Here is a 27,500-nt window from a genome sequence, read left to right on the forward strand (position 1 = left end):
TATTTTGTGAATTGTATCTGTCTAATGTGTGTACTGTATGATTGCAGCATGGGTGATGGCCCAAGACAAATTTCCCTACTGGGGACAATAAATATTTACCTTACCTTACCTTACTAATACTTTAAATTAGTGAAAGTAAACATAGTATACATAGTAAACACAGGTAGACTGAGATATTTCCAAATCAAACTGGTACAACTCATCTTGAGAAATCAGTCGCACCAAAGTATGAGGTACAAAAGTCCAAATCACATAAAATCAACTCAAAACTTAAAAAAAAAAGAAAGAAAAAGAATTAAAAAGAAATGTACTTTGCTTTATAGCCCCTTAAAGGAAATACCAGTTATAAGCGTTGGCCCAAAGCTGTTTGCTCCACCTCTACTACACTTCTGACAAAAACTGGTAGCATATTCAAATATATATTCATACGTTTCATGTTCTTTTTTAAAAAATGGAGGGAAAATCAGTCTCTTGTTTTATTACATTTTTCTTATTGTCCTTATTGTTGAGGATGATGCTAACATTATCATATTGATGTAATTATATCACATTTCTAACCATATGTGCCTGTCTTTCCTTTTTTTTTTTTTTTTTGGCAGGCCAACAAACTCACCAAAAAATGTGTCCCATCAAAACTCTAATGTGGAGGAGTTGTGGGATCAACTCAGCCAGGAAGAGGACTCTCTATATAGTGCCTCCCCTCCCTACACCCCCCGTCAGATGAAACGTATGTCTGGGAAACACCTAAGAGGCACTCAGAATAGAGCTATAGGTCGCTCTCCTGTAAAAGGTAACATGACCTGATTATTTTCTCACTTTACTGCTGGAATAAACCCATATTCGTTTTTGCACCAAAGTGTTACAGATCATTCAAAAGGTGATAGGGGTCTATTAATATAAAGTGGATCCTATGTTCATACTAGTGAGTAACAACTGAGATGCAGTTTCTTTGACCAAGGTGAGTGACAAGCAACATGTGAGAACTTCATGCAAATTAGCTATGATGTGTTAAGTCGGGGGGCACGGTGGCTTAGTGGTTAGCACGTTCGCCTCACACCTCCAGGGTTGGGGGTTCAATTCCCACCTCCGCCTTGTGTGTGTGGAGTTTGCATGTTCTCCCCGTGCCTCGGGGGTTTCCTCCGGGTACTCCGGTTTCCTCCCCCGGTCCAAAGACATGCATGGTAGGTTGATTGGCATCTCTGGAAAATTGTCCGTAGTGTGTGATTGCGTGAGTGAATGAGAGTGCGTGTGTGCCCTTTGATGGGTTGGCACTCCGTCCAGGGTGTATTCTGCCTTGATGCCCGATGACGCCTGAGATAGGCACAGGCTCCCCGTGACCCGAGGTAGTTCGGATAAGCGGTAGAAAATGAGTGAGTCGCTATACTGTTTCCAGTGGAGATAAATGAATAAATGCTGAGTACAGTCCGATGGCTGCTGAGAGAAATGACGTACGAAATAGTTTTTTCCTACAGTAGGGCAGGAGCAATGTGCCATTCAATTTACTCCTGTCCTGTAGTGTTTTATGGAGTGGCACGATCATTGAACCTTTTGCCTGCGTTCTCCTTTCCCACACAATAATATTGTCATTGTCAATGGCTTGTCATTATGAACTTTGGCAAATTCCAGTCTTGCTTTTTTATGATTTGCTTTCAACATTGGAGTTGCCTTCCATTAAGTCCACTTTGGCTCTAACAGCGACGGATGGAGATCTGACACTGATATATTTTGACCTTGGAGTTCACCTCTAATCTCTTTGGTTCTGGGCTCTTTGGTTACCATTCAGATTATGTCTCTTCAATTTGTCATCGAATTTCCTCTTGCGGCCATGTCCAGGAAGGTTCGCTACAGTCCCATGGACCTTAGACTTCTAAATATGTGCAACTGTAGTCACAGGAACATCAAGCTGCATGGAGACGGTCTTATAGCCTTTACCTTTAACGTGCTTGTCTATAAGATTCCTTCCAATTCCAACAATGACTATTTTTCGCCCTTCAAATAGGCAGACTGACTGATTTTAAAGACACCTGTGATGCTAATTATAGGATATGCTTTAGTTTAACATGTCCACCATGTCCAACAGCACCATGCAATTGTATAAATGTGATCTTGTAAGTTGAAGTGGGCATCAAAAGTCAGTCCAAGGTTTTTGGTAGGGATTCTCCGATCAGGATTTTTGCCATCGATACCGAGTACCGATTTTTTTGTCATGGTGATCGGCCGATACCAATGCCGATTCTGATGCTTCAAGTTTATAAAACCGATATGTAAACTCTCTGATCACCCTTAACTTTTTTCAAATAAAGACATGTTGCAAGCTTGGTTACTGTAAATGTTGCCTTTGTTATATTTTTGTTATATTTTTAAAGTAAAATGAAATGCCCCACAATGCGCCGGCAAATAGCCACAGCATCACTAAATGGAGAATGTGTGCCATGCACGGCATGCTGCGTAAATTGCAGTCTCTCGTGGCCTTTTCTATATTCTTCGCATTTTCGCGTAGTACGACATGCACTTTTTCTTCAGGTATGTTCCAAGTCTGCAACATGTCTTTGTATTTAGCGACTAAAGCCCCAGCAGTGTGTGAGCCAGGAAGTCCCTGGGAGTGGAGAATCACTTGCCTCTTTTCAAAGTCTTCGGTAATCCACTGCGCTGTCAAACTTAACATGGACATACTGTAGGGGATACTGTACGCTAGAGCGCCAAATGTCAGTAGTTAAACTCACCACGGTCACATTTTCGTGAAGTAGACCGTTTATGTGGCTGTAGAGGTTGATTGGCATCTCTGGAAAATTGTCCGTAGTGTGTGATTGCGTGAGTGAATGAGAGTGTGTGTGCCCTGCGATGGGTTGGCACTCCGTCCAGGGTGTATCCTGCCTTGATGCCCGATGACGCCTGAGATAGGCACAGGCTCCCCGTGACCCGAGGTAGTTCGGATAAGCGGTAGAAAATGAGTGAGTCGCTATACTGTTTCCAGTGGAGATAAATGAATAAATGCTGAGTACAGTCCGATGGCTGCTGAGAGAAATGACGTACGAAATAGTTTTTTCCTACAGTAGGGCAGGAGCAATGTGCCATTCAATTTACTCCTGTCCTGTAGTGTTTTATGGAGTGGCACGATCATTGAACCTTTTGCCTGCGTTCTCCTTTCCCACACAATAATATTGTCATTGTCAATGGCTTGTCATTATGAACTTTGGCAAATTCCAGTCTTGCTTTTTTATGATTTGCTTTCAACATTGGAGTTGCCTTCCATTAAGTCCACTTTGGCTCTAACAGCGACAGATGGAGATCTGACACTGATATATTTTGACCTTGGAGTTCACCTCTAATCTCTTTGGTTCTGGGCTCTTTGGTTACCATTCAGATTATGTCTCTTCAATTTGTCATCGAATTTCCTCTTGCGGCCATGTCCAGGAAGGTTCGCTACAGTCCCATGGACCTTAGACTTCTAAATATGTGCAACTGTAGTCACAGGAACATCAAGCTGCATGGAGACGGTCTTATAGCCTTTACCTTTAACGTGCTTGTCTATAAGATTCCTTCCAATTCCAACAATGACTATTTTTCACCCTTCAAATAGGCAGACTGACTGATTTTAAAGACACCTGTGATGCTAATTATAGGATATGCTTTAGTTTAACATGTCCACCATGTCCAACAGCACCATGCAATTGTATAAATGTGATCTTGTAAGTTGAAGTGGGCATCAAAAGTCAGTCCAAGGTTTTTGGTAGGGATTCTCCGATCAGGATTTTTGCCATCGATACCGAGTACCGATTTTTTTGTCATGGTGATCGGCCGATACCAATGCCGATTCTGATGCTTCAAGTTTATAAAACCGATATGTAAACTCTCTGATCACCCTTAACTTTTTTCAAATAAAGACATGTTGCAAGCTTGGTTACTGTAAATGTTGCCTTTGTTATATTTTTGTTATATTTTTAAAGTAAAATGAAATGCCCCACAATGCGCCGGCAAATAGCCACAGCATCACTAAATGGAGAATGTGTGCCATGCACGGCATGCTGCGTAAATTGCAGTCTCTCGTGGCCTTTTCTATATTCTTCGCATTTTCGCGTAGTACGACATGGACTTTTTCTTCAGGTATGTTCCAAGTCTGCAACATGTCTTTGTATTTAGCGACTAAAGCCCCAGCAGTGTGTGAGCCAGGAAGTCCCTGGGAGTGGAGAATCACTTGCCTCTTTTCAAAGTCTTCGGTAATCCACTGCGCTGTCAAACTTAACATGGACATACTGTAGGGGATACTGTACGCTAGAGCGCCAAATGTCAGTAGTTAAACTCACCACGGTCACATTTTCGTGAAGTAGACCGTTTATGTGGCTGTAGAGGTTGATTGGCATCTCTGGAAAATTGTCCGTAGTGTGTGATTGCGTGAGTGAATGAGAGTGTGTGTGCCCTGCGATGGGTTGGCACTCCGTCCAGGGTGTATCCTGCCTTGATGCCCGATGACGCCTGAGATAGGCACAGGCTCCCCGTGACCCGAGGTAGTTCGGATAAGCGGTAGAAAATGAGTGAGTCGCTATACTGTTTCCAGTGGAGATAAATGAATAAATGCTGAGTACAGTCCGATGGCTGCTGAGAGAAATGACGTACGAAATAGTTTTTTCCTACAGTAGGGCAGGAGCAATGTGCCATTCAATTTACTCCTGTCCTGTAGTGTTTTATGGAGTGGCACGATCATTGAACCTTTTGCCTGCGTTCTCCTTTCCCACACAATAATATTGTCATTGTCAATGGCTTGTCATTATGAACTTTGGCAAATTCCAGTCTTGCTTTTTTATGATTTGCTTTCAACATTGGAGTTGCCTTCCATTAAGTCCACTTTGGCTCTAACAGCGACAGATGGAGATCTGACACTGATATATTTTGACCTTGGAGTTCACCTCTAATCTCTTTGGTTCTGGGCTCTTTGGTTACCATTCAGATTATGTCTCTTCAATTTGTCATCGAATTTCCTCTTGCGGCCATGTCCAGGAAGGTTCGCTACAGTCCCATGGACCTTAGACTTCTAAATATGTGCAACTGTAGTCACAGGAACATCAAGCTGCATGGAGACGGTCTTATAGCCTTTACCTTTAACGTGCTTGTCTATAAGATTCCTTCCAATTCCAACAATGACTATTTTTCGCCCTTCAAATAGGCAGACTGACTGATTTTAAAGACACCTGTGATGCTAATTATAGGATATGCTTTAGTTTAACATGTCCACCATGTCCAACAGCACCATGCAATTGTATAAATGTGATCTTGTAAGTTGAAGTGGGCATCAAAAGTCAGTCCAAGGTTTTTGGTAGGGATTCTCCGATCAGGATTTTTGCCACCGATACCGAGTACCGATTTTTTTGTCATGGTGATCGGCCGATACCAATGCCGATTCTGATGCTTCAAGTTTATAAAACCGATATGTAAACTCTCTGATCACCCTTAACTTTTTTCAAATAAAGACGTTGCAAGCTTGGTTACTGTAAATGTTGCCTTTGTTATATTTTTGTTATATTTTTAAAGTAAAATGAAATGCCCCACAATGCGCCGGCAAATAGCCACAGCATCACTAAATGGAGAGTGTGTGCCATGCACGTCATGCTGCGTAAATTGCAGTCTCTCGTGGCCTTTTCTATATTCTTCGCATTTTCGCGTAGTACGACATGCACTTTTTCTTCAGGTATGTTCCAAGTCTGCAACATGTCTTTGTATTTAGCGACTAAAGCCCCAGCAGTGTGTGAGCCAGGAAGTCCCTGGGAGTGGAGAATCACTTGCCTCTTTTCAAAGTCTTCAGTAATCCACTGCGCTGTCAAACTTAACATGGACATACTGTAGGGGATACTGTACGCTAGAGTGCCAAATGTCAGTAGTTAAACTCACCACGGTCACATTTTCGTGAAGTAGACCGTTTATGTGGCTGTAGACGATTTGATATAACTCTGGGAGAGCAATTTATATCGTGGTTCAAGATGTGCAATTAGGCGTTAAATCCAATGTCTTCTGTGACTGACAGAGGCTGGTGGTCAATGCATATAAATTCCATTATCTTCGCGGTTATTTCTTTAGCTTTCTTACGCTCTGGTGTGTACAGTTTGTGTTTTCTTAGAATGTCTGTAATGGATGGCTGAGTGAGGGTCGCATTATTAGTTACTGTAGCCTTTTTTGCATTTGCCAGTTTTTCGTATTTGCCATACGACTCGCGGTGGCTCGTTCTTAAGTGCCGAATGAGGTTTGTCGTATTAAATGTTTCGGACAATGCGCCTCCACGTGAGATTTCTTTGAAACATAAACGGCAAATAGCGAATTTTTCATTGTTTATCGAAACGTCATAGTAATTCCACACCGGCGATGACATGACTGCGGTGCCAAAACATTTACGTCCCCACTCATCGTCTACGTCCTCGCGCATTGACGTCATCAATTGCGATCGGTTCCTAAGATCGGCCAAGTTTAACGAATACCGATCGAGTCATAAAATGCGATTATCGGCCGATACCGATCTTCGGCCGATCGATCGGAGCATCCCTAGTTTTTGGTTGTCTTCGTTGGCTTGAATGTGTTTGAGTCTAACTTTACAGAGAGGTTTTGATTGATTTGAGGGGCCAGCAGAGATGAAGAGACACCCAGTTGCTTATGATGGTGTTCCTTCATGCAGTTTGAGATGTCAGACAGGCAGCCAGAGATGTGTGTTGAGATCGATGGCTCTTCAGGCTATAACAACAAATCAGCATAGCAGTGATGTAAGCCATGAAGATCGATCATAAGCCTCCGAGCTGTGGTATAAATAGAAAATATCATCGGTCTCAGAAGTGACCCATGGGGAATCCATGTTGTGAGTTGCTGAGATTGAGACGTTGCCAGTTGTAAGGCTTTAGTGGACAAAATCTTCTGAGAGTCAAGGAATAATGGGTGACAAACCCCATCTCCAACTAGCTATGTATACTCCTCATGCCATCCCTATTACCAGCTTTTAATGCCCTCTTCTTGTTTGTTCAGCAGTGCCTTCAAGTTACCAGGGACCCAAGGCTTATTTGCAAAACAATGCACAAATTTGAATGGCACAGCAGTGTACACAGAAGTTTATGTAGTCTGTTAGACCATCAATTTTCTCAGCATGGGGATCACAATGAAGGTTACAGTCAGCTGTTTCAAAATAATCACTAATAAATAATGAAAGTAGATAATTAGATGTAGATTACATTCAGTATTCAGTTTTCTGTCAAGCATTGTCGGCGTAATGCCAGCTACGTGTGGGGTAATATTATTAATATTTTATTAATGTGCTACAGAAAATCTTAGGGTTGTTCCTTGGTAATGTTGTTTCCAACTGAACGCTGCTGTTTACTATAGAATCTGGGGTGTGCACTTGCTCAGTGGGCCTTATAGACACTTTGCATCTGTTTTTGGGTTATTAGTTGGTTGTGTCATTTTATTTAGTCATTGATAGTATTTGATGATATTTGAGCTTAATCATTTCAGATCTTACTCTGGTCATGTACATGAATGCTATATCCATTCTACGCAGTTGAATTGCACTGTTAAGTTTACCATGACCCTCCCACACTGAGCATCAGTGTTTTCACTACTGACTTCCTGAATTTCATATAATCTTTAGATTTTACCTGGTATGAAATTCTCCCCATTTATACCTTACACATAAACACACAACAATATAACTATTAATAATATATAGTTTAAGTATCTTGGAGTCTTGTTCACGAGTGAGGGAAGGACGGAGCGGGAGATCGACAGGCGGATCGGTGTATCTTCTGCAGTGATGCGGTCGATATACCGGTCTGTTGTGGTGAAGAAAGAGCTGAGCTGATCTACGTTCCTACCCTCACCTATGGACATGAGCTTTGGGTCATGACCGAAAGGACAAGATCCCGGATACAGGCGGCCGAAATGAGTTTCCTCCGCAGGGTGGCTGGGCGCTCCCTTAGAGATAGGGCGATGAGCTCGGTCACTCGGGAGGAGCTCAGAGTAGAGCCGCTGCTCCTCCACATCGAGAGGAGTCAGCTAAGGTGGCTCGGGCATCTTTTATGGATGCCTCCCGGACGCCTCCCTGGGGAGGTGTTCCGGGCATGTCCAACCGGGAGGAGGCTCCGGGGAAGACCTAGGACACGCTGGAGGGACTATGTCTCTCGGCTGGCCTGGGAACGCCTCGGTATTCCCCCGGAAGAGCTGGAGGCAGTGTCTGGGGAGAAGGAAGTCTGTGCGTCCCTGCTTAGACTGCTGCACCCGCGACCTGGCCCCGGATAAGTGGTAGAAAATGGATGGATGGATGGATAGTTTTGCATTCCAGCCCCGAATAATATGCATGAGCAGAATCCTGTTCCTTCAAGTCCATCCACATGCGCTGGACAACCACTATAAAAATATCTCATGACTAGGATCACTTATGTTTCTACTCGGTTCAGTTGTGATTTTCATTGTGTGAAAGCAGCAAGTTGCCAACTAGAAAGCTAGAAGATAGGCCTGACGATGCATGCACTTTTCTCATGAAGCACATACTCAGAAAAACACTACGAATTCGGCTTTCTTTCAAATTAGGAACATTTCCAAGCTTCATGACTGATGGACTCCAACACACACACACACACACTTTATAATGTCTTTATAAAATAAAAGGAACTTCTTATTAGACAACATAAAAAATTCTTATATTAAAAAGTATTCAATCCACTGTTAAAATGGCATTTTTTTTGTGATATAAAAAATGAAATCAAGATAAATTGTCAGATTTATTGTCAATTGTAGCTTTTTTTTCATGCTGTAGGTCTCTTGACCTCGCTGATATGTTTTCTTTTTGTCTTTTTGTTAAATTGGTGCCCAGATTTCTCTACTTTCAAATCTTTTGTAAATTATTTGCTGCTTCTTTCCTGAAAAATGTCTTTCAACAATGAAATTTCTTATGACTTTCAAATTCTTTCAGGACCGTTGCTGCAGCTGACGGATGAAATCAGAAAATTGTCCAAAATATCAAAATCAAAATACACTTAATACAGAAACAGCTGATCATTTTGGGGCAAAATCAGAATCACTTCATTTATGACAGGTGTATAATAATTACTTCTGAACACGAGTTTGAATGAGGTTTCATTCAGAGGCAAGCGGTACATTGCATTATAAATAGGTGTTTACAACTTGTACAACTAGGTTATTGTTTCTAACAATTCAAGTTTAATTTTCTAACAAATTTTCCTTTTTGTTGCCACATTAAAGATGGAAAATGGTGGTAATTTATCTGGTATTTTTTACATTACAAAGACCTGCAGTATTAACAAGGCTTAAGTATATTAAGAAGTCTTTTTATATCCACTGTATACTGACCAGTTACTGATCCTAATATTGACATGCATATCGTCGCTGTCAGGCGGAATCCTCGTATCTCCAAAACCGTTATTTTTCAGGAAATTAAAAAAACGGCGTACCTTATCTGCAGTGCACAGGGTTTAGTCTGCGTTGCAGTGGATTGTCTTGCGCTAAATTCCTGTCCTCAGACGAGCACCAGAACTAGCGGGGGTCAAGATTTTTTTTCTTTGAGCCCAGTGTTTTGAAGACATTTACCTCAGAAGACGTGTTGATTCGTTGCGACTCTTCTTGAGGAGAAATATGACGTGAAGCTCTCCCGCGGAGTGAGGAAGAGGTGGACAGTTGAAGTGTCCAATGGAGTTATGAGATTTGCGCTCAAGCTATTTTCAAGACTTTAGATTGGTTAATAACTTGTAAAAATAACAGACCCACGTGGGGACTGACCAATAGCATCGATATGTGAAAAAATATGAAGTTGACCAAATTTGGACATACGAGGTTTCCGCCCGACAGCGACGATATGATGTTTGGAGTGATTAGTTTGAAGTATTTAATATTATTTAATATTTATCTACATCTTGTACGTCTGATCCACTACAGTAATAACCGAGGAACATTTGAATTCCTGACATTAAATACAACATGGGGGAAAATATGAAAAATGATAATCACAAGTGACAATTTTCAAAGTTTTTGCTTCGGTTTATGTATTTTGCACACAAATGATTAACTTTAGAGTTACTTGAAAAATTTGTTCCAATTAACAATACCCTGTTAAGCCCTATTCGGACGGGATTAGTTTTACGTGGGGACGTGGGGGTAAAGTAATTATTACCAGAGCTTCTCAGTGATTTTAGTCCCGTCCGAATGTGCGATCTCGGTAATCATCACGGACAATGTCAGTAAAGATTACGGCGAATTTTACCTTCTGTAAAAAGGTCCGGGAAAAATTACCTCAGGTAATACTAATCCCGTCCGAATAGACCCGCTGTAAATATGTACGGTAAAATTCCGTCATTTCCTGTTTAAAAGTAGTTTTTGGCGCGTTTTGCAAGCATGGAGGCGCCATGTTGTCTGTTTGCGCACGTGATAACAGGAAGCAACGTCATACGCACATGACGACAAGGAGGTTACTGTGGTGCGTAAAGCGAGTTACCCCTCCCACTTCTGCTAGTTTTACTGACATGTCTTGTCCCGTGCGAATTGGCCAATTAATATTACAGACGTCCTGAGGTAAAATTGCATTACTCCACGTCCCCACGTAAAACTAATCCCGTCCGAATAGGCTTTAGAAAAGCTCAATCAATATTAGTTTTGATCCTCAGAGCCATTAAACAGCACAGTCAACTAGATAAAAGCTTTGTTGCATAAAATCTCAGTGTCATAGTTGGCAATTACAGTAATTAACAATTATTTACCACAGGAGCCCTTCAACAAACGAATTGTGCTTTTTATTCACAAATATTTTTTTTAAATAATAATTTTCATTTCTATCTTGTATTTATCTAACTCTTTTGCCAAAGTCTGATAAACTGTACAGCCAAATTTTGCGTTATGATTAATGTTTCTGTTCTTAAAGCATGTTTTGATGTTTTTTAAAATTTGATGTCTGATTTAGCATTGTTTCTGCTATTTCAGAAAAAGTTCTGTCCAGTTCATCGTCCCAGAGAGAACAGGAAAGCGCCAGGCCACACGAATGTACTGAAGAGTTCAGTTACAAGCAAGGCAAGAAACAACGCTCCAATATTCGTTCCATCGAGAGGGACAAAAAGAAGACTTTTGAGGGCTCTTTTATGTTGGGTCCTCTCTCCCAGACTGGTCCCTACAACACCGTCAACATGGACCCCATGAAGCCATATCTGAGCTTGGGCCCTGTCACTATGTCTCACTCTCTACCTCGTACTCATCGCCAGACGTCACGAACTGACTGTCCTGCTGACCGCCTAAAGTTTTTTGAGACTCTGCGCCTACTTCTCAAACTGACCTCCATGTCATCTAAAAAGAAAGAAAAGGAACAGCGAGGCCAGGAGAACACTGCCTTCATGGGACAGAACAATGAAGTGATTTGGTTGGAGTTGCAAGCCTGGCATGCACGCCGCAGCATAACAGACCAGGATCTGTTCCTATACACAGCTCGACAGGCTATTCCTGACATCATCAACAAGGTGCTACATTTTAAGGTAGACTACAGCAGCCTGGCCACACCGGAGACTCAACTTGTATCTGAAGTACACAAAAATTGCTGCTCAGAAGGGGCTAACCATGGGACCTGTCTTGGCTCTTGGCTGGAGGTTGATGCAACAGCCTTGCTGGGATCAGGTTCAACCTGCAAGAGGCAGCACCTGCAGAGGCAGCGTCTGGCCTTTGAGCAGGTGAAGGGTGTTATGGGGTTGCTGGAGTCTGTAGAAGCTCTCTACCCATCCCTGCAGACTCTGCAGAAGGATTACGAAAAGTATGCAGCAAGGGACTTTCAGGGCAGGGTGCAGGCACTCTGCCTATGGCTCAATATTACTCAGGATCTGAACCAAAAGCTGCGCGTGATGGGTACTGTGCTGGGCCTTGGAGACCTTTCTAATATTGGCTGGCCTGTCTTTGAGATTCCTTCACCTCGCTGCTCTCATGAGAATGATGGTGAAGAAGAGCACAATGAAGAGAATGACACCACAACCAATTTTACAGACAATACAGAGGAATGTGATAGGGATGAGTTGGGGGTCAAACGGGATCCTATGACTTGCATTTCATCTAAGTTTTCCCATCAATTATCAGAGGAGTTATTTTCAGTATGTAGCAGTGAAATCCAGTGCTGCTCAACAGGCATCTACAGACCCTTCGTAGACAAGGCACTGAAACAGATGGGTTTGCGCAAGCTCATTCTACGACTGCACAAACTCATGGACCGCTCGTTACAGAGGTCCCGGACTGCACTGCTGAGTGACATGCCTGCTCAAGAGGTGAGGATTCAGTTTCTAGGGTTTTAAGCGAGTCATATTTTGTTGTCTGATATGCCAACAAAAAAAGGTTTGGGTCAGTAATGGTGTATGACCAGAAGCTTTGATGGCATGTTTGGTGGATTTTATTATTTTAGAAACATTTATTTCAGTTTGTTTGGGGTGATTTTGTGAGAATTTGGGCTCAGGGTAATGGGGTATGTGACTGGGAGGTTGGACGAGTGGGTAAAAATATGTAGTTTTTTTTTATTTTGTGTTGTTTACTATGTAAACAACCATCCTGTTTAGGATAGCAGCAATTGGAAATGAGTCACCATTGGTACCATTTTGGTATTAGATATTTAATATACCCATTTCACATTGATGATTAGTGTGTACTTGTGAAAGTGGTCCTCACAGCAGTAAGACAAAAAAAAGATTTGGGGTGGAGTGGGGTTTAAAAATGTTGATAAATTCTGAAGTCTCATTTTGTCACATACAAAATAAATCATAGACAGTCCGTCCATCCATCTTGCGCATAGACATAGAGCATCAATTGTTCTGGCTGCAATTTATCAGCAGAACATCTCCTTAAGCACCACTGTTATTGGTGGAACTGCACACTTTGCTGTTTAAAGGTGCCCTGCCACACGTATTTCATTACTTTTGTGGTAATGTCTGAAGTTTACCATGGACTCTAACATTTTTTTTGTGGAAATAATGCCTTGGTTACCTTTTTTCAAGCCATTCTAGTGTGTATAGAAAGCCTGCAGGAAGACTCAGCTCGATTTGTGCCAGTTCTCATGAATATTCAAATGCGCTATGTTGCTTGGCTCCGATTGGCTAACCGCTAGGATATGAGAGCATGACTATTCATTCACCCAGCGCAGTAAGTAGCCTAGGCTAGAGGAACTTTGTTTACAATCGCCTTGAATTGCGGCAGATTGGCTTCTTCAGGTATATTGCCATAAATATATATATATATATATATATATATATAATGACCCTGAATCTGAAGAGGAGACAGAAGCACCAGAAAAACCACAACCAGAACACACGCACCCAAAACACATGCACACACACACAAATAGGGCATTGCATTTCATTAGGCCTCCAGGGAAAAAAAAAGCTACACATTTGTAAATATTTCACACTTTTTATATACCTTTGCCTAGCAGAGGGCAAAATATGATCTACCGAAATGATGCTACACACACACACACAAGCATTGGGCATTGCATTTAATTAGGCCTCCAGAAAATACAAAAGCTACTCATTTGTAAAGATTTCACACTTGTTATATGCATTTATCCAGCTGGGGGCAAAATCTTCTCTACCAACAAGTTTCACACACACACACACACGCGCACACAAGCATTGGGTATTGCATTTCATTGGGCCTCCAAAGTATTTCACACTTATATGCATTTGTCCAGCTGGGGGCAATCTCTTCTCTCTCCTCTCTCTCTCTCTCTCTCTCTCTCTTCTCTCTCTTCTCTCTCTCTCTCTCTCTCTTCTCTCTCTCTCTTCTCTCTCTTCTCTCTCTCTCTCTCTTCTCTCTCTCTCTCTTCTCTCTCTCTCTCCTCTCTCTCTCTCTCTCGCTCTCTCTCTCGTTCTCTCTCGCTCTCTGTGTGAGTGATCAGATGACATCTGGTGGGCAAAATAGACATTACAAGTGCAAAATATTCACAAATGTAAGGCTGATCACACAGAATGGTGATAATTGTATAATTTTTGATTTATAAGCATTCAAGTCAATTTGACCTGCTGACATTAAAAATGGTCAAAATGGTTTCAAAACAATCTCCTGGCTTTGAAATATACCAGCCTGTAACTTTTGTGCCTCTATAGTGAAAATAATTCAAAATTTCTGTTTTTTTTTTTTTTTTACTAAAAAATGAGGCATTTTTACATATGAGGTTTATTATACCAAATTTTGCAAAATACATGTTAATATGTTGGAAACAAGTTAGACTAAAAAGGTGAAAAAAAATATATACTTTTTTTTTTATCAGCCGTCAAAACAGACAAGGTCAAGTTGACTTGAATTTGCATAGGAATGCAGACGAGTCTGCAGAAGGGTTCAATGATAATTTTGTGGTCATTACACACTTCTATAAAAAACATATTTTCAGGTATTAAACAAACCCCAACAGATTTTTATCTGCTTGTGGGAGCCTGTAAGTCACATGCTTTTGTTGTTTGGACATTAAACAATCTGACCTTAGACTGACCTTGATGGGAAACCCACTCCTGGGAAGTTTTGCAACTCTCTTAAAGGCTCTCAATTTGTAAACAATCGTTATTACCTTTAGAATGGTGAATGTTAAATTGCAAGTTAAAATAAAATTAAAATTGAGATGGTCTCATCGCCCTTCCCAGGTTGAGCAGCAATAGTAATTCAGGCTATAGTAGACACGTGTCAGAACACACAATGCATCACACACACTACCTAACCACAGATGCAGAACAAGTATACATTTTCATGGCAGTGTCCAACCACAATTGTTTAGGAATGTTTTGATGAATAAGGGTTCAAGGTGGCTAATCCAATCGAGCATCTGTAGGATGTGCTTGGCATTAAAATAGAAATGACATTTTTAAAATAGTTTTTTTTTTTTGTTTGTTTGTTTGTTTGTTTGTTTTGCAGTTTTAGTATTTTATGATTTATCCTTTATTTTTGTTCAGCAACATTTTCTTTTTCTTTCCAAGAGTCCGTGACCCATTCTTAAAGACCATTGCGACCCACCCGTTTACTCTGTATAACCAGTATATGGGTTTCCGATTATGTGTACACACAATTATTTTCAAGAATTTTATTTGTATGTTTCAGTTGTCTGAGGTTCCAGACTGTTCATTGCTGTACAGTGATTACCTGCCTGAACTCTCTCGACACCTGGCTGGATATTTGGAAGAGGAGTCTGCTTCAGGGCGAGTATCATGTTTGGAACTACAAAATATGAACCTACCCTCATTTCGTCCAGCCTTCTTGGTGCTCTGCCGCGTCCTGCTGAACGTCATTCATGAGTGCCTCAAACTGCGCCTGGAACAAAGACCTGCTGGAAAGCCCTCACTGCTCAGCATTAAACAGGTGCTTTATTTTCTGTGTGCAAATATGTATGATGTTTTGAATTGTGTGTTGAATTTGAATTCATGATTAAGTATCATGGGGGGCACGGTGGCTTAGTGGTTAGCACGTTCGCCTCACACCTCCAGGGTTGGGGGTTCGATTCCCGCCTCCACCTTGTGTGTGTGGAGTTTGCATGTTCTCCCCGTGCCTCGGGGGTTTCCTCTGGGTACTCCGGTTTCCTCCCCCGGTCCAAAGACATGCATGGTAGGTTGATTGGCATCTCTGGAAAATTGTGATTGCGTGAGTGAATGCGAGTGTGTGTGTGTGTGCCCTGCATAAGACTGCATAAGACAGAGTAACACAAGTAATGGCACACAGTCCTGAGGAGGGTCCTGTAGAAGGTAATTTACTAATCAGTGCATTTTGTTGTACTGTAATGTGAGCTAAGGGATGAATGAATGTGAAACTGTGTTAAGTTTTAAAACCTGCAAGTATGAGCATAGCTGCTGAACTTCAACCTTTTATTGGATATTGGAGATAAAATGGAGGTTTGATATTAGCCTATAGTTTGGGTTAGTTCATTTTATTTGTGTAATATTGTAAATAATGGACAGAAATATAAAAATATAGAATACAAATTAGTTAAAATTGAATTTATATTAAGCCCTAATGAGTGAGTCTGAGGCAATAGTGGCAACTTTTTTTATTTATTTATTTTTTTATTTTATTTTATTTTTTTTTGCTGAAACAAGACGGTTCTAGAGGATGGTGGCAAATTCCTGTACAAACTCAGAGGCACTCAAAGTCCCTGGTGGCCTTTAAAGTACATTTTTAAAAGTCTAGCCTTTTATGGTGAGATGTTTTCTGTCCTACATTTGCAATGATGCGCCCGAAGGATCGGGTTGAAGACCCAGTCAGTGATGTCACGATATGCTAATTTGTTTAAATTCATACCTACGAAATCACCGTCACCAAAATTGTACTTATACAATTTATAAAAATATAGACCTACCTACTGACCCTTTGTTTTTTTTTTGTTTTTTTTAACTGTTACTGCAAACCAAAATATTTTTAAGGATGGCCTTAGGATAAATTAAAACGTCATTTTTTAACGTAAGTTAAACGTAATGTAAGTTTCTTTGCCTGACATCAGTGCCCAAATTTACAAATACTACTGAATAGAGGTATTCCTCATGGTTCTAAATGGTGATTTTAAAAAGTGTTTAAGATGGCAAAATGTGAAAAAAAACAGACCCTCTAAATTACCCTAAATATCACTTCAAATAAGGGGGGCACGGTGGCTTAGTGGTTAGCACGTTCGCCTCACACCTCCAAGTTCGGGGTTCCCGCCTCCTCCTCGTGTGTGTGGAGTTTGCATGTTCTCCCCGTGCCTCGGGGGTTTCCTCCGGGTACTCCGGTTTCCTCCCCCGGTCCAAAGACATGCATGGTAGGTTGATTGGAAAATTGTCCGTAGTGTGTGATTGCGTGAGTGAATGAGAGTGTGTGTGTGCCCTGCGATGGGTTGGCACTCCGTCCAGGGTGTATCCTGCCTTGATGCCCGATGATGCCTGAGATAGGCACAGGCTCCCTGTGACCCGAGGTAGTTCGGATAAGCGGTAGAAGATGAATGAATGAATGAATCACTTCAAATAAGAAGCCATAAATACAAGATTTAGTTGCAAAAATGTTCAGCACTGATTTACTTACGTGCAATAAACCACCTACAGTTAACAATTTCATTAAAGTTGTTTCAAGCGCATGTCTAAACGTTTCAATCATGAGTTAGACATTAATTCAGAGACTCGAGACTTTACTCTGATATATGATATGATTTGATTCCATAGATTAAATATAGCTTCCAAATTTGAGTGTGTAATTTCTATAGTTCATGTTTTTTTGTCATTTTGTAAAAGAACTAATTTTGTTTGTGTTGCAGTTGGTGCGTGAGTGTAAGGAAGTACTGAAAGGTGGGCTTTTGATGAAACAGTACTACCAGTTCATGCTACGTGGCATCATTTCTGACTCACAAGGACTGCAGACCAAGGAGGCCAACATTGATGAATTTGAGGAAGATCTTCATGAAATGTTAGAGGCAAGTTAGTGGTTGTCATTTTATTAACATGTTCTAAGCTGTAATGCTAGTCAAAGAGCATTTTCATTTCTGTCATGATAAATAATCCCTTCTCCTTTTTACACTAAATTTTGTAGTAGTGTCCAAATATATAACATCTCCAGACCACTAAATGCTCACGACCAGAAGATTGAGAGTGTTCCTGTGCCAAAACCAATTCAGGGGCATACTGTATATCTGGATTTGGCTTAAAATGTTTTCAGATCATGGATGCATGCAGCTAATGCTGTTGTAAATCTTTGTACCAATCGCATAACAATAGAGAAAATCTATGATGAAGAGGAGGAGACCAAGAAGTAGGTCAGTAGATGATTTACAGAGAAGAAGGAAGAATATCGTCGCTGTCAGGCGGAATCCTCGTATCTCCAAAACCGTTACTTTTCAGGAAATTAAAAAAAACGCCGTACCTTATCTGCAGTGCACAGGGTTTAGTCCGTGTTGCAGTGGATTGTCTTGCGCTAAATTCCTGTCCTCAGACGAGCACCAGAACTAGCGGGGGTCAAGATTTTTTTTTCTTTGAGCCCAGTGTTTTGAAGACATTTACCTCAGAAGACGTGTTGATTCGTTGCGACTCTTCTTGAGGAGAAATATGCCGTGAAGCTCTCCCGCGGAGTGAGGAAGAGGTGGACAGTTGAAGTGTCCAATGGAGTTATGAGATTTGCGCTCAAGCTATTTTCAAGACTTTAGATTGGTTAATAACTTGTAAAAATAACAGACCCACGTGGGGACTGACCAATAGCATCGATATGTGAAAAAATATGAAATTGACCAAATTTGGACATACGAGGTTTCCGCCCGACAGCGACGATATGTAAGGGGCACAGTGTCAACGACTGCAGTGAGGTCTAGGAGAAAAATGATACTATTAGTACCAGAATCAGTAGACAGAAGGAGAGCATTAGAAACTTTTTTGCCTTGAAAGACTTAAATATTGTTGGTGCCAATGTAGTTCTGTAATTAATTGGCTACCACTTGTTCTAGCAATTTAGACAGAAATGGTAGATTGGAAATATATCCGTGATAAGAAAGATCAAGGCTATGTTTCTTAAGATTGACATAACCACAGGAGTTTTATGGTGTAGACCAGGGGTCGGCAACCTTTAACACTCAAAGAGCCATTTGGACCCGTTTCCCACAGAAAAACGGGTTTGAACTAACAGTTTGAACTAACCTTAACAAAAAAGATGCTGGGTTGAAGGTTACTTTTAAATAAAATGTTCAATGTCTAATTGAGTCCTCTTCGTATTCATGACATCAAAATTTTAACTTGCAGGCTGCAGCCAAGCAAAAATGCGTCTGCTTCTGTGTGTCGGATTTCGCAAGTCGGCGGTTATGACGCATATTTTGAGCGACAAACAAATTAAACATTTTTTATTTTAATGTTACAAGAGCATCATAATCTTAGAATTTAGAATTAAATTTTTTTTTAAAAACTAACTAACTAAAATAAAATAAATTTAAATTAAATATTTATTTTCCAAATCTACAGGGAGCTGCAGCAGAGGGATGAAAGAGCCACTTGCGGCTCCGGAGCCTCGGGTTGCCGACCCCTGGTGTAGAGGGACAGAACTAGAAAGTGGGGTGTTGGATAATTGATAATCTCGATAAGGGAGGTTGGAGCATGCTTAAACTAGGACTAGAAGTAGTTAGGTAGAAGGATTAGATTTAGTAATGAGTACAGAGTGTCAGTGCCAGTGGTTGCAAAGTGGGCCAAAGTGTGTACAAAAAAGTGAGACTTCAAATGAATAGACAGCTGAGAAGTGTTGGTAGATCAGACTAATTTTGTCAGTTAAAAAGCGTCACACCCAATGGTATTTATTACAGGTGGCTTGAAGATTTTTTTTAGTGGCAAAGAGGGTTTTGAACTTATCACTTCCACTGCTCATGACAGGTACAGTATAATAAGTGAAGCAAGCAACATTTGCATCCCTGTATCCTTGAGCAAATGTTCACAGTAGGTTGTGGCAAGAGAGTGAGGCCAGTTTTAGTGTATAAGCACTAGTGCCCCTTTTCCACCAAAAAGAACCGGGTGCTGGTTCAGAGCTAGCACTGGTGCTGGTTCAAAGTAGGTTCCACTGGCGAACCTTCTAAGAACCGGTTTGCCTTTCCACCGGCTAGAGAGCCGTCACAGAGCCGAGTCTGACGTCACTGTATACGTGTCACGTGTCCCAGCAACGTTAACGCAGCAGCGGCAAACACATCAACAATGGCGGATGTTGCTTTACTGTTAATGCTCATGGCTTTGTGAACCTACATTAACACCAAACGCGGCGAATCCAACGTGTACGTGCAGCTCCATGTAATCTGTATAAACGGAGGTTGTTATCGAGAAAGTACATAACGTTATTTTATCATTAACACAGAAAAAATGTTAGCCTTAGCATGTAGCTACTTACTATCATGTGTGCTGATAATGTATCATATTGCGGTAAAGTAAAAGTGTATTAAACATTAGTATACTTAAGGTACATTATCAAATGCGCTAACAGTAGCCCCGCCCACAGCCCCTGACACAAGCGGTTCTTAAGTCTAGACCAGCAACGTTTTGGTGCTACTTAAGAACCACTTTTCCTGGTTCAGAGCCGGTGCTTTGGCTGTCGAAAAAGAAAGAACTGGTTCTAAATTAGGCTCTGGCTCCGAACCAGCACTCAAACTGCCTCGGTGGAAATGGGGCATAAAAATGCTTACTCACAGATTCAAAGGCACAAAGTTCCACGGTAAACCAAAGAGCGGTATGATCGGATTAGACGAGTTCAGTCTTGAGAGTAGCAAAATCATAGAAACAAAAGAGGTTAAAGGGAGAGTGGAAGAATCGATCTGTGATACGTGCAAAGGAGAAAGACTGTAGAAGCTGGAATGGTCGATAGATCTAGTGTTATTGAGTTATATGAGTGTAAGCAGATTGCCTACTCTGTGTCCTTCTGACCAAGCCCTAACCTAATACTTTCTAATAGAGCAACACTCAATAATGTATGCAGGTTTATTTTGGCTACATGCGCAGTTGGATTGAGATGTTGCAGCAGCTTCCACAAGCTTCACACAGCCTGAAAAATCTACTTGAGGAGGAGTGGAACTTCACAAAGGTCATCACTCCATACATTCGTGGTGGAGAAGCACAGTCTGGGAAGCTCTTTTGGTAAATTTAAAGAGTCTTTTTGTTGAATCTTTTTTCAACCTCTCAACTGGTTATAGCTTCAAATATAGCTTCTTTTTTGTCAACTAGACTAAATAGAGGTTTTTTTTGTTTGTTTTTTTTTTTAATAAATTCAATGTTCTGTTTTGGACGTTTAGTGACATTGCTGGCATGCTGCTGAGATCAACTGGGGACTTTTTGGACAGAGGCCTTCAGAAGAGTTGTGATGAGTTTTGGGAAAGTGCTGATGGCAGTACTGCCTTGGATGAGATCAGGTAACGTGCTAAATGACACTAGCAAATACGCATCAAGAAAACGTATCAAGATGTACACAAAGTTTTTTGTTAATGAACAGATCAAGATCTTGAGGTTTGTGTGTTGTATTACATGACAAATGTATGACTGGCTACACAGGCGATCTGTGATTGAGACAAGTCGCTCTCTCAAAGAGCTTTTCCATGAAGCTAGGGAGCGAGCATCTAAAGCACTGGGCTTTGCCAAAATGCTACGTAAGGTAAGACAATCAAAAGTATCTTTAACCGTCTTTTATGTTTGTTTTTGTTCTTGTTTTTTTTTTATCGACTCCGAACCTTTCTTCCTATCTCATTTTAAAAATTAGTTGAAATTGGCTAAAAAGGCAGCGTTTTTATCGTTGGTGTTAATCACACTGTAGCTACTCTGTAGCTGACACTGAAACTGTTCCCTGACTTCAAGAATAGCAGTGAGGAACCTTGAGGGTGGTACAAATTGGCCCAATGAGCTGACCCAGCTTTTTAATTGGTTAAGCACTGGGTCTGTAGCTGTTCCTGCTTCCACATAAATAATCACTATTAAATATAACGCATTATGACAAAATACACAGCTTCACCAACCCTGCTCCAGATCAGAGGTCAGCCAAACACATCTGATGTTAGAATTCTCTGTCCTTTACTTCTTGAGCACCCAAAGCCCAGCGTGAATATTTCTGATGGCTTACCTGTATGTCACTAGCTGGAAAGCTGGAAAGACCTGAAGGCCAAATGTCACTGGCCTGCATTCAATATAGCGCTGAAGCTCAAATTACAGCTGCTGGTTTTAAGATTTGAGAAGTGAAGTCTGGCAACTTGTAGAGACTTTTTGAGCTCTCATTTTTAATGTAATTCCTTAATTAAAATTGTCAATGATCCTTATATGGAAGTGCAACATTGCTACCTTGGGCAAAATTGTTTGTAGGTGGTCTGACTTCACTGCAGAACGTCAAACACACACCCCCACCCCTATGCCCATCTCTCTCTCTCTCTCTCTCTCTCTCTCTCTCTCTCTCTCTCTCTCTCTCTATCTCTCTATCTATCTATATATAGTATATTTATATTATGCATATGTATATACATTATTTCTTCATCTATATTTTTATATAGTTTTCTTATGTAGTTTATACTTTTTATTATTTTATTCTTATTTTATTTCTTGCTTTTTTATACTTTTTATATTTTTTTATTCTTATTTTTATTCTTCACTGCATATCGTACCCTGTATGTATGTGTATGTGACATAAAAATTTATTTGATTTGATAGGTAGATAGATGGATAGATAAATGGATGGATGGATAGATGGATAGTGTGTGTGTGTGTGTGTCTATATATATAATGTGTGTGTGTGTGTGTATATTTATTTATTTATTTGCTTGTTTGCTTGTTTACATGCAGGACCTAGAGATTGCTGCTGACTTCATCCTAGCCAGTGGAGTGCCTTGTATTCTCCAAGCTCTGAAAGATAAAAATTATGTCAAGGTACTTTTTCTCTTTGTCTTACTGTAAATACAGTCCTCTGGTAGTGACCATTCTCAGACTTGATGCACTGCTACTTTTTATATCAGGGATGTCTAATCATTTGAGAAGTTAATTCTTGTCTGTTTGCAATAGAACTGCAAATCATCTAATGAAATTACAATATAAGCAAAGAAAGTCTGAGGTTAATTCTGTCTCTTATTAATAAAGGTGGCATAGGCTCAGTAGCACTATTTGTATTGTCTGTATCTGTATATGAATTGTTGAGAGTTCGGGTGAAAATCTGGTTTACATTAATGTGAGTGCGTGTTCTGTGGTGCTTTTGTGCTCACCACTGTAAATAAAACTGTGCACTCATTTATGACAAGAAATCCTGCTGTACAAGTTTGAGGATGGGCTGGAGTGTTTGTGCACAATCGAACGCCATAAACAGTGATGGAAGTTTTAGTGCTCACTTATTACTAATAATATTTTATATACATTATTATATATAAATATTATATATATTATTATAGTAAATATTTTTATTGAAATAGAAATAAGTCAAAATACTTTCCTTTTTTGCCTTTCATTGTTCCACTGATCATTCTTTTCATGCTCTCAGCTCTCTATGTACCTGTACTATTATGCAGTTAACGTGGTTGTCAACAAGCTTCAACAAGCTTTATTGGCATGACCAATAAAGTCACTTTGCATGTTACAGGTGATCTATATGTATATGTATGTGTGTGTATATATATATATATATATATATATATATTTATATATGCATGTGTGTATGTGTGTGTATATATATATATATATATATATATATATATATATATATATATATATATATATATAAGTTTGCATGTATATATACACATACACACACACACACACACATATATATATATATATATATATATATATATATATATATATATATATATATATATATATATATATACATACACACACACACACACACACACACACACACACACAGATGTGTATGGAAGTTTGTTTTTTTGGTTTGGATTACACAGATGTGTACAACTTTACTAAGAGTTTGATAAATGAAACGGTGATAGAACCAACATGTACAGCCACATGGTCAAAAGTCAGCTGTTTCAGTGTTTTTATATCTTTTTGCCTTTTGTCACTATGGTAAACTGAAGTATAATAAAAATCAAGTGTCAAAGGCTTTTAGTGACAATTATATTAAGTGTATGCAAAGGGTCAATATTTGCAGTGTTGACTTTTCTTTTACAAGACCTCTGCATTTCACCCTGGCATGCTGTAAATCAGCATCTGGGCCACATCCTGACTGATGGCAGCCCATTTTTGGATAATCAATGCTTGGAGTTTGTCAGAATTTGTGGGTATTTGTTTGTTCACCCGCCTCTTGAGGATTGACCACAAGTTATAAATAGGATTAAGGTCTGAGGAGTTTCCTGGCCATGGACCATAAATTGATGTTTTGTTCACCAAGCCACATAGTTATCACTTTTGCTTTATGGCAAGGTGCTCCATCATACTGGAAAAGGCATTGTTCGCCACCAAACTGTTCTTGGTGGCCTGCTCTAATGCCCCTTTTCCACCGATGCAGTTTGAGTGCTGGTTCGGAGCCTAATTTAGAACCAGTTCTTTCTTTTTCGACAGCCAAAGCACCGGCTCTGAACCAGGAAAAGTGGTTCTTAAGTAGCACCAAAACGTTGCTGGTCTAGACTTAAGAACCGCTTGTGTCAGGGGCTGTGGGCGGGGCTACTGTTAGTGCATTTGTTAATGTACCTTAAGTATACTAATGTTTAATACACTTTTACTTTACCGCGATATGATACATTATCAGCACACATGATAGTAAGTAGCTACATGCTAAGGCTAACTTTTTTCTGTGTTAATGATAAAATAACGTTATGTACTTTCTCGATAACAACCTCCGTATATACAGATTACATGGAGCTGCACGTACACGTTGGATTCGCCGCGTTTGGTGTTAATGTAGGTTCACAAAGCCATGAGCATTAACAGTAAAGCAACGTCCGCCATTGTTGTGTTTGTGTTTGCCGCTGCTGCGCTAAAGTTGCTGGGACACGTGACACGTATACAGTGACGTCAGACTCGGCTCTGTGACGGCTCTCTAGCCGGTGGAAAGGCAAACCGGTTCTTAGAACTTTGAACCAGCACCAGCACTAGCTCTGAACCAGCACCCGGTTCTTTTTGGTGCATAAGAGGATGTTTTTGTATCATTCTTTATTCATGGTGTTCTTTGGCAAAATTGCGAGTGAGCCCACTCCCTTGACTGAGAAGCAACCCAACAAATGAATGGTTCCACATCTGCCTCCTGTCATTCCTGAGCAAGCTCTGCACTGGTGGTGCCCTGATCCCACAGATAAATCAACTTTAGGAGATGGTCCTGCTACTGGGTGGACGTTTATTGGGTGCACTGAAGCTTTCTTTACAAACAGTTAAACCTCTCTCCTTGAAGTTCTCGATAATCCGATGGTTGATTTAGCTGCAATTTTACTAGCCGGACTACTGCCAATGATCACAGCACATGTTTCCTTGCAGGTAACCATGGTTGACAGAGGAACAACAATGATTTCAAGCACCACCCTTTTTTTAAAGCTTCTAGACTGTTATTTTATACTGAACTTAATCAGCATGACAATGTGATCTTCAGCCTTGTTCTCGTCAACACTCATCTGTAACATTCTGGAGTAGATGCAAATAGCCTTTGTAAAAACATTGTGAAAATGATTATTTGTGTCATTCTCGAAACCTTTGTCCACGGCTGCGTTTATGTTCATGCATGCATGAGCGTGTTTTCAAATTTAAATGCTTTACTTACTCTGCAGGTTCTTATCCCAGGGTTAGATGAACTTCAGGTCTTTGTCCCGTACAGCCTGATAGACCAGCGGCACACCATCTTGCAGCTACTGAATGCTGCGGCAGGGAATGAGTGTTCCAAGGAGCCAGACGAGATCCCTGAGGATGAGGCCTACCTTCTTATGAGCAAGCATGGTGCTGGAGATGTGCCTGTTGAGGCCAGCTGGGCCCTATGGGATGGGACTGTGGTCAAACTGGTACCACGGATAGAGACAGCAGATACCTTGAAAGCGATGAAGGTAAATTGAGCGATAATGTTGTACTGCTTGTAAAGCCTCTGAAATGTATAATATATATACAGTTGTGTTCAAATTCATACCTTGGGAGAATTTGCAAGATGTGTGTGTGTGTGTGTGTGTGTGTGTGTGTGTGTGTGTGTGTGTGTGTATGTATATATACACACACACACACACACACACACACACACACACATATATGTGTTTGCTTTCAAATTTGTGGCAACAGTTTAAGAACGGCTCACACATGCGTGTGATGGTCCGTTGTCCACATACTTTTGCCACATGAGTTCTTGTCCAGGACTTACAAATTTTTTGAATTAGCAAGTGAAGGAGAATTTTACTTGCTTGTCTGAACAAGTAGCCTGAAAATCTACTATTTATATACTATTAAAAACTGATATTACAAAGTCCATAATACCAAGTCGCAAATAATGGTAGTTCTAACCAGGATGCTTGGCCATGATTTGCGATCACACTTCATGCATGCCTGAGTCCAGCTGAACTATGCCTGAGCCCACATTTTCAAGCGGTCTTGGGCATGGTGTGGCATAATCATTTGTCAGTCGACCTGCATTTGGGGGTCAGATGTGTACAGTACTGATCTAGTGAGAGTATACCCTAAAACAGATAGGGATAAATTACCTCTCCGTATTTTCACAAAGTGTGTGTGTGTGCCCTGCGATGGGTTGGCACTCCGTCCAGGGTGTATCCTGCCATGATGCCCGATGACGCCTGAGATAGGCACAGGCTCCTCGTGACCCGAGGTAGTTCGGATAAGCGGTAGAAGATGAATGAATGAATGAATGAATGAATTTATCCCTATGAGGATTTGACCGGGTACGATATGAAGAGAAAGATGAAGTGATGTTTTGCACTATCAGTGATTGACTAGGCTGGACTGTGTTTATTGGGTAAGTGGTTTACTGACACTGGAGATACGAGTAAGACAGTCACTGTATAAATTCCCAAACTGTGGCAGTTAGCTAGCTTCATTGCTTACATAGACCTGTTTTCTTAATCTTATTGCTTTTCTTACACAACTTTCATATACTTTACTGCATGATGTGATCTTCACAGCTCCATACATATTATGTAATAGAACTGCAAACATGTTAGTTATTGCATAGTTTTATATGTAGTCTGTTTAAATATACGCCATGTACTTCAGTACAGTACTGTTGCCAGCTGCCACCTCATCATTTGTTGTGAAGTTGAATGACTCATTTAAGGTGTTACAAGCTGAAAGAACACAGAGTACACTGCTTGCAGATAATTAGATTTACACCACAATACAAATTTCTCTGTTACACAAAGTCTTTATTTTTTCTTTGGGAAAGTAACATTTTTACTTTGACAATCAAATGAGAGATTCACATGCCTGAAGGAAAACCACAGGACGATGCATAATGTCAAGTCAAGTAGCTTTTATTGTCATTTCAACCATATATAGCTGTTGCAGTACACAGTGAAATGAGACAACGTTTCTCCAGGACTGTGGTGCTACATAAAACAAAGACAGAGCTAAGGACTTAAGTAAGTTAGTCCTAGCCACATAAAGTGCATCTGTGCAACCTGGTGCAAACTGTGCAGGGCAAGAGAGTGCAGGGCAAGAGAGTGCAGGGCAAGAGAGTGCAGGGCAAGAGAGTGCAGGGCAAGAGAGTGCAGGGCAAGAGAGTGCAGGGCAAGAGAGTGCAGGGCAAGAGAGTGCAGGGCAAGAGAGTGCAGGGCAAGAGAGTGCAGGGCAAGAGAGTGCAGGGCAAGACAATACACAAAATACAAAAAAAGACAATACACAAAATACAAAAAAAGACAATACACAAAATACAAAAAAAGACAATACACAAAATACAAAAAAAGACAATACACAAAAGACTATACAAAAAAACAGCGCCGACCGACCAGTGTCAATACTATATGTAAATACTGTAAGTTCAGACAATATTGCGTGCAGTAATACTACAATGAACACAGTTTCTTAGCAGCAGGTCCCTGAGATAATGTATAAGATTGTGCAAAAACAGCAACAACTGAAATATTGTAC

General features: G+C 40.5%; 1 protein-coding gene across 2 annotated transcripts in view; it reads left to right on the plus strand.

Annotated features, from left to right (window-relative positions):
- Positions 1–27,500, plus strand: part of map3k4 (mitogen-activated protein kinase kinase kinase 4) — a 48,357-nt gene that overhangs the window by 2,060 nt on the left and 18,797 nt on the right. For both annotated transcript variants that reach the window (XM_060864446.1, XM_060864447.1), the window contains exons 2-10: positions 600–790; positions 10,957–12,272; positions 15,082–15,339; positions 17,255–17,410; positions 20,428–20,585; positions 20,741–20,857; positions 20,997–21,096; positions 22,269–22,352; positions 25,190–25,459. In XM_060864446.1, coding sequence (XP_060720429.1) covers positions 600–790; positions 10,957–12,272; positions 15,082–15,339; positions 17,255–17,410; positions 20,428–20,585; positions 20,741–20,857; positions 20,997–21,096; positions 22,269–22,352; positions 25,190–25,459 — 2,650 coding nt within the window. The remainder of the gene's footprint in view (positions 1–599; positions 791–10,956; positions 12,273–15,081; positions 15,340–17,254; positions 17,411–20,427; positions 20,586–20,740; positions 20,858–20,996; positions 21,097–22,268; positions 22,353–25,189; positions 25,460–27,500) is intronic.

This window comes from Tachysurus vachellii, chromosome 2, assembly GCF_030014155.1.
Source record: "Tachysurus vachellii isolate PV-2020 chromosome 2, HZAU_Pvac_v1, whole genome shotgun sequence".
Taxonomy (NCBI): Eukaryota; Metazoa; Chordata; class Actinopteri; order Siluriformes; family Bagridae; genus Tachysurus; species Tachysurus vachellii.